The sequence below is a fragment of the Salmo salar genome, chromosome ssa14 (assembly GCF_905237065.1).
Source record: "Salmo salar chromosome ssa14, Ssal_v3.1, whole genome shotgun sequence".
Lineage (NCBI taxonomy): Eukaryota > Metazoa > Chordata > Actinopteri > Salmoniformes > Salmonidae > Salmo > Salmo salar.
The window spans coordinates 64,759,244-64,770,057 of NC_059455.1; the positions used below are offsets into that span (position 1 = coordinate 64,759,244).

Genomic DNA, 10,814 nt, shown 5'->3' on the forward strand with positions numbered 1-10,814 from the left:
GTACATCTGGTTCCTCCAGCTTCAGCGCATCGAGAGGACACAGAATCTGTTTGTGCGGAGGATGTACGAGGGGGCCTTTCTGGAACAGTCCATACTGCTCAACACGCGTTTTGAGATTCAGAGGAAGAAAAAATGGTAAGATTATTGCAAATTCTGTGGAGGGTGGGAGAGTTTTGTATGAATGTGCATGAGATGGAGTGCCAAATTACGATTCTAACGTTTTCTCCAGCCACAGACAAACTGACCCAGTCACAGTGTACCTGTGTGCAACAATGTGGCATGAGAACAATGACGAAATGATGAAAATGATCATCTCAATGTTCAGGTACAGTCTGACGTTTTTACATGATTGAGAAACGACACAATTGGCAGAGTTAGCAGCTTTTTCACGCAAATGATGTCTTTTTTATTTGTTTCTTTACCAGGCTGGACAAATACAGGCCAAGGAATAACTCCAACGATGATGTGAGCTTTGAGTCTCACATTTACTTTGATGATGCTTTTAAAGACGTGAAAGGTAGTAAAGAACGGCATGTGAACGAATACGCAGAGGACCTGGTGGACGTTATCCGAGTTGTTTACAAGTAAGCAGTGCAACAAATGTTCACAAATGATGATCCAATGCGCACAAAATTAACTGCATATATACTTGATGTAATGTTTAATCTGTAAAGAAATGAATACATGGTACGTATGATATAATATCGATGTACTAGAAAAGACGAGACATTTATCAAGATTAAGTTAAAAAAAGAAACCACATATTCCTCTGAAAACCACCAGGGGATGCTCTACCCACATTCTCAACCATTTGTAACAAATCCCCATCAATGTCATTGTTTGTTGAAGTGTGTGCCTGATAAAAAAATTATCTGAAGAACTGGAATGATGGCCAAATTAATGATTTTAATAACTCTTATCAGGAATGTCATTTTTGTCCAAGTAGAAAACAAACTCAGACAGTAGGGAAAAATATGTTTAAAAAAGGGTTAAAAGTTGATTCTAAAGTAAGCATAAAAACCTAATGGGACTTTCCATGACAATGTCATCAGGGTAATTGTCACTTCAGGGAACGTGCACAGTTGACATCTCCTCTGACAGCAGACAGGTGCTGGGTTGAGGCCTAACGGCATTTGGTGTAGTGAAAAATACCTGCATGTGTCAAAGCAGTGACTTTGGTCCCTACTGCTGGGGTGCTCAGTGTGCTAATGTAACTCAATCCCAGCACTGCTAACCCAGTGTACACTGCAGATTTAACAGTACGGGTGAGAATAATAATGTACATCAACTTTCCCTCATTTCATCCTTTGAACCTCAGTATCTTCAATGAGGAGGATTCATGCATCTTCAAAGAGAGCCCACCCCTTCCATGCCAGAGGATCCTGCACACCCCTTACGGAGGTCGACTGGAGTACACTCTCCCTTATGGCAACCTGCTGATGGTGCACTTTAAGGACAAGCTACTGATCCGCCACAAGAAGAGATGGTCTCAGGTGAGACAATGCTGTCAATATACAGTTTACCATGTGTCTGTGAAAGGTCTAACACTATTTCAATTTTGATTGTACTATCACGAAGCTATGATTTCATTGAAAGTGATATACTTGAATTAAAGTTGGATGATGAAGTTGAATTAGACATGGAACCACAGACTTAATTAGTTCACTCACTGTTTCAGATTATGTACTTGTACTACATTCTCGGCTGGCGACTCACCAGGAAGTATTTCAAGAAGTTTGATCAGGGTGAAGATGTGAGGGAGCTGAGGGAAAAGATGACGGTGAACAGCATAAAGAATCATTTTTTACAATTCTAGCATCATACTTGAATAAATTGTTAAATTACTTCTTATAAAGGAAATGGGACTGATACTCTTGTATTCTGTTAGAAAGAGAAGGACAATACCTATCTACTGGCTTTGGATGGGGACACCGACTTCCAGCCCTCTGCTGTAATGCTCCTAATAGATCGACTGAAACGTTATCCACGTGTGGCTGCGGCATGTGGGAGGATTCACCCAACAGGCACAGGTATATAAAGCTTTCGTGTGAATCGTAATAAGGATCAAATGATTGTTAGGGAGTTGTCATATCTGATAGACAGCCACAACTGAACATCGTACCCCGGATCATCTTTTTGGTTTAATTGTTTATTGGATGTACTCACCAACCAAGACTATTTAAGTTATGGTACCTGCTTTTTCCACTATATGTACCCGGTCCTAAAACAATATTGTATGTGAACACTATAAGTACAGTTAGGGTATAATATACATCATTCATGGCCCCTATTATACAGATATCTACTCAGGTCCTATGATCAAATGGAATAAAATGTGTTTAATGTACATTCATAACACTTTTTACAATATAACACTAGAGATAAAAGGCAAGAATATATCGGATCATTCTGTTATATTGCCCCAGGTCCTATGGTATGGTATCAGAAGTTTGAGTACGCGGTGGGCCACTGGCTTCAGAAGACTGCAGAGCACGTGTTTGGTAGCGTGCTCTGCAGCCCCGGCTGCTTCAGTCTGTTCAGGGGCGCAGCCCTCATGGACGACAACGTCATGAAGAGATACACCACTAAGGCCACGGAGGCTAGCCACTACATACAGTATGATCAAGGTAAATCTTTATTACTGGACAACACTCATTCGAAGAACAGAGCTGCTTGTCTGTGTAGTCCTCTCTCGTCTACAGTTCCTCCCTCTGCTCTCACAGGTGAAGACCGCTGGCTGTGCACTCTCCTTCTGCAGCAGGGCTGGAGGGTGGAGTACAATGCTGCGTCTGACGCCTACACCAGGACTTCAAGGAGTTCTATATCCAGCGGCGGCGCTGGGGGCCCTCCACCATGGCCAACACCATCGATCTGCTGGGCTCAGGGTCTCTGACCTCCCAGAGGAACAGCTCTATCTCCAAACCCTTCATCCTCTACCAGATTCTCAGCATGGCCGCCTCCATTCTAGGCCCGGCTACAATCTGCCTAATGATCTCAGGTATGCATGGCAACCTGCCTGCCAGGGGCCTCATACAGCTCTAGCTTTGGGGTAGTTTGTTGTTGGGATGTAACAGGATACAAACATTTTGTAAACTGAAGGAAGATGAATATCGTTCATAATAATTCTGGTCCTGTCACGTCCTGGCCAGTATAAAGGTTAATTAGTATTGTAGTTTGGTCAGGACGTGGCAGAGGGTATTCGTTTTATGTGGTTCGGGGTGGTGTGTTTGTTGAAGGGGCATTTGATTTAGTATTCCGGGGTTTTTGGGCACTGTTTGGTTTCCATGTATTCTATGTTTAGTCTAGTATGTCTGGTTCTATGTTGGGGTGTGTTTGTTATTTGTGGGTGATTGTTCCGTGTATAGCGTCAAGCCTAACAGGACTGTCGGTTTATTGTGAGTTTGGTTTTGTTATTTTGTATATCCATCTTGAGTTTATTAAATGTTCAAAATGAACTATATCGACTCTGCTGCGTATTGGTCATCTTTTTCCGACGATGATTTCGTTATATCGTCCTCCGACGAAGAAATCCCTGACAGAATCACCCACCAAACCAAGACCAAGCAGCGGAGAAAGGAGCAGCACGCTCAGGATACGGACTATGTGGAGAGATGGACATGGGAGCAGGTTATGGCCGGAGAAGGCCCATTGAGTATGGCTGGTAAGGACCGGGAACGTTTCCGAGGATCAAGACTGGCGTTGAAGCACGAGAGGCACCCCCAATAATTTTTTTTGGGGGGGGCACACGGGTAGTTTGGCTAGGCATAGGAAGAGCCGGAAGCCAGCTACCCGTGGTTATATGGAGGAGCGTATGGGGTGGAGAATGCCATGTTTCGCTGAGGAGCGCACTATCTCACCCATACGCACGCACAGTCCGGTGCGCGTTGTTCCAGCCCCTCGCAGGTGCCGTGCTAGAGCGGGCATCCAGCCTGGTAGGAGGATGCCTGCGCAGCGCATCTGGTCGCCGGTACGCCTCCGAGGACCAGGCTACCCAACTCCCGCTCTACGCACGGCTACCATCAGGCCCCTGCACAGCTCAGTCTGCCCTGTACCAGCACCCCGCTCGTACAGGGCTACTAGTTCCATCCAGCCAAGACGGGTTGTGCAGGAGGTAAGATCAAGACCGACTGTGCGCCTCCATAGCCCTGGGTTTCCAGCTGCTGTCTCTCGTGCGGACCCGGAAGTGCGTCAACCCAGTCCGACTCGTCCTGTTCCTGCTCCCCGCACTAGCCTTCAAGTGCGTAAACCCAGCCACGCCAGTCAACAGTCACCAGAGCTGCCCGCCAGTCAAGTCGCCGGAGCTGCCCGCCAGTCAACAGTCGCCGGAGCTGCCCGCCAGTCAACAGTCGCCGGAGCTGCCCGCCAGTCAACAGTCGCCGGAGCTGCCCGCCAGTCAACAGTCGCCGCCGGAGCTGCCCGCCAGTCAACAGTCGCCGCCGGAGCTGCCCGCCAGTCAACAGTCGCCGTCGGAGTTGCCCGCCAGTCAACAGTCGCCGTCGGAGCTGCCCGCCAGTCAACAGTCGCCGTCGGAGCTGCCCGCCAGTCAACAGTCGCCGTCGGAGCTGCCCGCCAGTCAACAGTCGCCGTCGGAGCTGCCCGCCAGTCAACAGTCGCCGTCGGAGCTGCCCGCCAGTCAACAGTCGCCGTCGGAGCTGCCCGCCAGTCAACAGTCGCCGTCGGAGCGGCCCGCCAGTCAACAGTCGCCGTCGGAGCGGCCCGCCAGTCAACAGTCGCCGTCGGAGCGGCCCGCCAGTCAACAGTCGCCGTCGGAGCGACCCGCCAGTCAACAGTCGCCGTCGGAGCGGCCCGACTGCCCCCCGGCGATGCCAGAGCGGCCCGACTGCCCCCCGGCGATGCCAGAGTGGCCCGACAGCCTGGAACGGCCGGAACCAGAGCCACCTCCAGATATAGGTGGGTTGGGGAGGGGGGGTGTAGCACAGTGCCGTCGTTGACGGCAGCCACCCTCCCTTCCCTCCCTTTAGTAGGGGGGAATTTTGGTTTTGTTGTTTGGGGTTGTTTTTTTTTTTTTTTTTTTTTAAGGTGCTTCCGGGGTTAGCACCTTTAAGGGGGGGGTACTGTCACGTCCTGGCCAGTATAAAGGTTAATTAGTATTGTAGTTTGGTCAGGACGTGGCAGAGGGTATTCGTTTTATGTGGTTCGGGGTGGTGTGTTTGTTGAAGGGGCATTTGATTTAGTATTCCGGGGTTTTTGGGCACTGTTTGGTTTCCATGTATTCTATGTTTAGTCTAGTATGTCTGGTTCTATGTTGGGTTAATTGGGGTTGGGACTCTCAGTTGAAGGCAGGTGTTGTCTATCTGCCTTTGATTGAGAGTCCCATATATTAGGGTGTGTTTGTTTGTTATTTGTGGGTGATTGTTCCGTGTATAGCGTCAAGCCTAACAGGACTGTCAGTTTATCGTGAGTTTGGTTTTGTTATTTTGTATATCCATCTTGAGTTTATTAAATGTTCAAAATGAACTATATCGACTCTGCTGCGTATTGGTCATCTTTTTCCGACGATGATTTCGTTATATCGTCCTCCGACGAAGAAATCCCTGACAGGTCCTTTCTCTTTTTCAGGAAGCTTGTCATTCATCCTAGACATCAATCCCAACGTTGCTTTGGTCCTTGCAACAGTGCCCCCTGTGGTGTACCTGTTGGTCTGCTTCAAGCTGAAATCGGACACACAGATCGCCATAGCAGCTGTCATGAGTCTCTTGTACGCTTTCCTCATGATAGGAACGGCATTGTCCATCATAGGTAAATGATGACACTAGACTTCATCGCCATCGACATAAATTAAAACCTCAAGAATACAAAGAGTTACGGACTAACCGGTCAACGTAATGGGCAATATCAAACTTGGACATTCATTAAATACAAAACGTCAATTCTTTGTCATTATGTTAACTATCTCTGTTCATCTCAGGTGCTATGGTTGAGCAGCAAACCATTTGGACTCCTAGCGGCCTGTTTATCATAGGCCTGGTGCTGATGAACATCATCACAGCAGCATTCCACCCCAAGGAGTTCCATCTGGTCGTCTACGGCCTCCTCTACTTCATCTCAATCCCCAGTGGCTACCTCCTGCTGACCATCTACTCCATGGTCAACATGAACAATGTGTCCTGGGGCACTCGGGAGACAGGTGTCCAAGTCGCTGCGCCACCAACCAAGGCCATCGCACAGCGCATCCTACAGGCCAAGTGCTGCAAGTTTCTCTGCTGGGACAGTGGCAAAGTAGCAGACCAGAATGGTCAGGTGCCAGAAACTGTTGTGTTGGCTAATGAGCCAAAGGTGAACCCTAATCTGACCTCTGAAGACGATAACAGGTATTTACATTTTGAGTGTCTGGAGTGTTTATATGATCTGTGTAAATGCTAAGCATAGTATTTGGATCTGTATTTTTTTCCCGAAGCATATCTCCAATATACTGTACTACGTTCTAAGTGAAATACTTGACAGGTACCAATTTGTGCACCTCAATGATAAGTCCTTATACTCCAAGGCTATATGTGGTATTCCACAAGGATCTGTTTCAGGAGTGTTTCATTGCATATAAAATATATTTCTATCTAACATCTTAGTTTAAATCTTTCTCTTAATTAGTATTTTTCATTTTTTTCCTATTTTGATGTGTGTATTGAGAAAGTTGTGTGGAATGCACACCAAATAATGTTTGATTTATTTCAATCTAGGAATGTGGAATTCCGTTCTCATCAGTCTACTGAACAAAGTGAGTATATTTTTGAATAGATCTATTACAATCTTTCCACTTTGTGACTTTAAGATGAAGACATTATGATATTATCTTACAAACGTGAGAAAATAACACGCACATTTAGACTTCACCTAGTAGCCGTTACTCTGCACACTGTGCTAACTATGTCCCCTCTTCATTGTACTGGTACTGATACTCCCTGTATATAGCGCCGTTTTAGTGTATTTTATTTTGTTTCTCTTGTGGAAGTTACCATTTTATTTTATCTTTTTTTTTTTTAACTGCATCGTTGGGAAAGGTTCATAACCAAACATTTCTCTGTAAAGTTTACACCAGTTGTATTTGGCACATGTGATAACTGATATTTTATTTGATTGTTTGTATCTACAGACTGGGTAACACAACTGCAGAATAAGTCCTATGATTTCCCTCTAAATGAAGATTTTCTTGGGAAGGTATATTATTACCAACATAATATTATGAATGACATAAAAGTTACAAGATACATTTAAAGTTGTCTAACCGCTTCACGTTGTTGGTATGTCACTATATCCAGAATCACATATGTTTCACTATACACTGTAGATATCTGACTTGACTATTTAATAAGTGTCTCTTGGTGTGCTCCAGGGAGAGGAGGACTTTTGGAGAGAGCTCCAGAAGCTCTATTTGGAACCTCTAGCTGAGGATAAAGAAAAACAGAAGAAAATCACAAATGACCTAAAGGAACTGAGAAACAAGGTATGCTGTATGCATAACCCCTATTTTTAGTGTGCGGTGCTGGGGGGGGAATCCCCTTTATGATAAAGCATTGCATGCATCTATAATCACATTTGTGTTGTGGCATACAGTTTAGAAGGTAGGTTTTTAGGATTTCCACATATGGGCTTTTTTGTTGTTGCAAAGTCTGGGAAGAAATGGGCCTATTATAAATGCATTTCAACATTTACATGAAATAAGATGTTAGCATGATCTTTTTTAATACCACACAAATGACAGAAATGAGTGGCTACTCTGACAGTGACAAACTGACAGCAAGATGCTTTTGGGAAACTGGGCCTGGGTCTTGAACATTAGCCCAGGCCAATAAAGAGACACACAGATTGTACAATATTAATAGCAATATACATAAAAATGTATTACAAATAAACATTGGAAATACCTTATTTAAATAAGTATTCAGACCCTTTACTATGAGACTCGAAATTGAGCTCAGGTGAATCCTGTTTCCATTGATCATCCATGAGATTTTTCTACAACTTGATTGGAGTCCACCTGTGGTAAATTCAATTGATTGGACATGATTTGGAAAGGCACACATCTGTCTATATAAGATCCCACAGTTGACAGTGCATGTCAGATCAAAAACTAAGCCATGAGGTCGAAGGAATTGTCCGTAGAGCTCTGAGACAGGATTGTGACGAGGCACAGATCTGGGGAAGGGTATAAAAAAATGTCTGCAGCATTGAAGGTCCCCAAGAACACAGTGGCCTCCATTCTTCTTAAATGGAAGAAGTTTGGAACCACCAAGACTCTTCCTGGAGCTGGCTGCCTGGCGAAGCTGAGCAATTGTTGGAAAAGGGCCTTGGTCAGGGAGGATTGGTCTGCTACATGGCAGACCAATCTGAACTCATCTCTCGGCATGTCCTGCCCATACATTATCTCAGCCAATCACGGCTAGCGGGAAGGTTCCCTGGCTTTTTCCGTGGCTAAACCAACTAGGCTCGTAATTTAACAACTTTCTTCGTATTTACAGAATGCATAAAAGTGTGTTATTAAGGCACGTTACAGTTCATATTCCAGAAGGCATTTCTGCCACAAAACACATTTTAGTAATGATGCACAACATGACTTCCTGTGAAGTAATGATGCGCAACATACGCCTTGTTTCCTGAAACGAGTCACATTTTTGGAAAATGTATTTTTTTATTTTAGCAAAATTATTTCAATTTATCAGGGGGTGCTGCAACACTCCTACTTCCCTGCGGCTATGGCTATGGCTGTATGCTGTCTTTTCATTTCAATGTACATGATATTAGCATCAAGTAGCAGGTGTAGAACTTTGTCTGTCTCTGGTATTAAAGAGATTGATTCAATAGCACTAAACTATCACTAGTCGGAGAAATCCACTGTTTGTGCATGCTTGCCTGTCTTGTTCATATCCCTTTAAATGAAACTCATCTCCTCTTCATACAGGTGACTTTTATCTTTTTCATCTGCAATGCCATGTGGCTGGTGGCAACGTTCATTCTTCAGGCCATTGGATCCTCAGTCACCATCAGAATCCCAAAATCCAATCTCAATCTGACTCAGACTAGGGAGTATCTATTTATCGATCCAATAGGACTGATGTTCCTTTTGGGATTTGCATCCTTACTGCTGATCCAATTCTTTGCCATGTTCTACCACAGGTGATTATTTCAATTATTTATGTATTTATTTATTTATAGGCAGGATCACCAAATTCTAAACCACATTTTCAAAATACTATTTTCTTAAAGTAATTTAGTTTGCCTTTATATTATGATAAATTAACCCATGAAATCGTCCCCATTTTATTGCTATTACATTATTATTATTTTGTTCCTTTAGAATTTACACTCTGATCCATTTTGTGGCATTTGTGAACACGGAGTCCAAGACTGAGGGAAGACAACCAGGCGATGACATGCAGGTAAATTAACATAATCTTGTTGACGATGAAGAGGAACATCGAGGGCACAAAAGGAACCAACACTTTGTTTTCATTTTATATCATATCAATGACATTCCTGTTGGTGGATAACTAAAGATGTGTTTCTGTACCTTCTGACTCCAACTTCACAGATTCCTGTCATGCTGGAGAAAGAGCTCAAATACGACAAATTCTTTGACACATTTCTGTCTATAGAGAATCCAGCAGCAATCCAGCAACATAACCAATAAACTCCAGTGTGAGGTCTTACTACTGACTGTCTCTTAATGGTAGCAGTCGCAGCTAAAATAGGAGTAGGAGTCGGATAGGGGTACTGCAGTTTTGTGTTAGATGTTGCACAGTTACATATAGTAGTATTGAGGGAGAATGTTCCAAGTAGTAGAGATTATAGAGTATTTATTTTATTTAATATAGTTAACCTTTGTTTAACCAGGAAAAGACCTTTGATGAACCTCTTTTGCGAGGGCAGTGTGAACATACAATACAAGAGCAAAGACAGGGACAAAACATTAAAAACAATTGCAGCGGTCAACAACATGTATTATAGCATAAAGGAGTATAACAATTGACTGTGAGTTAAATCTCAGGGAAATGTGATATAATGTTATCATATTGCTTTCCCTTTTTTATCAAATGCTTTGTTATGAATCACTTCCGATTAGTATTTAGGTTAGCAGTTATACTTTTCCCTTTTGAATGAAGCACTTTATCTGTTTATTGCACTGATTTATGGAGATATTTAATGAACTTTTAGTGGAGTTATGTTTGCTATGTATTTATTATGTAACTGAATAGAACAAATACATTTATTTTTTTAACTAGGCTAAGTCAGTTAAGAACAAATTCTTATTTACAATTTATAAGCCCTCTACACCGATAACAAATTGTGCTTTGTTTCATTCTGCTATCTGTATTCTAATCAATGCGTAATAAAACTATATACATACTGTATTTCTCTCATAGTTTCTGTGTACGTCTGATTCAACATATCAAAGTTTTGATTGAAGACAGATAACACCTGTGATGAGGGCGAATAGAATCGCATGCATGCTGGGGAGTAAGAGGGTCGCTTAAAGGGGAATTTAGAAATGTAAAAATACATGTAGTCCTTTGTGGCATTTCGTGAAGGCTCTATGTTAACTGATCGGACTATACGTTTTTACGGGTGTAGATATGGTTGTCCTTGTTCGATAAAGCCATTGGAAGTTTCAACGATGTTCCTATCACTGGATTCATTGCTAAATATACAAGCAGACACATTTTTTCCAGTCTCTGAAACACTACAACTTGGGATGGTCCTTGTTCTCTGGCCCCCGTCCGTCCCCCAAGGCGGGCTTTTTTGAAAAGGAGGTGGACACTAATAACAATCCTTTGGGCACAACTGAAAGAACTGACCAG

General features: G+C 43.4%; 2 protein-coding genes and 1 long non-coding RNA gene across 3 annotated transcripts; all 3 read left to right on the forward strand.

Annotated features, from left to right (window-relative positions):
• Positions 1 to 272: 272 nt before the first annotated feature.
• On the forward strand, positions 273 to 1,816 carry LOC123726587 (chitin synthase chs-1). Its single transcript, XM_045693687.1, has 4 exons — positions 273 to 325; positions 426 to 584; positions 1,319 to 1,493; positions 1,679 to 1,816. Exons 1-4 carry the CDS (start codon positions 273 to 275, stop codon positions 1,814 to 1,816), a joined length of 525 nt encoding a protein of 174 aa, XP_045549643.1.
• A 57-nt stretch (positions 1,817 to 1,873) lies between these two features.
• Positions 1,874 to 6,564, forward strand: LOC123726758 (chitin synthase chs-1-like). The gene is given in 6 exon segments (XM_045694670.1): positions 1,874 to 2,030; positions 2,427 to 2,627; positions 2,724 to 2,804; positions 2,807 to 2,998; positions 5,581 to 5,760; positions 5,930 to 6,564. Coding segments are annotated over 6 exon segments (1,185 nt in total). The 5' UTR covers positions 1,874 to 1,954; the 3' UTR covers positions 6,385 to 6,564.
• Positions 6,565 to 6,696: 132 nt separating this feature from the next.
• Positions 6,697 to 9,395, forward strand: LOC106562657 (uncharacterized). The gene is made up of 5 exons (XR_006758887.1): positions 6,697 to 6,736; positions 7,112 to 7,176; positions 7,352 to 7,462; positions 8,918 to 9,132; positions 9,314 to 9,395. It is a non-coding gene; the product is annotated as an uncharacterized lncRNA (long non-coding RNA).
• Positions 9,396 to 10,814: the final 1,419 nt, after the last annotated feature.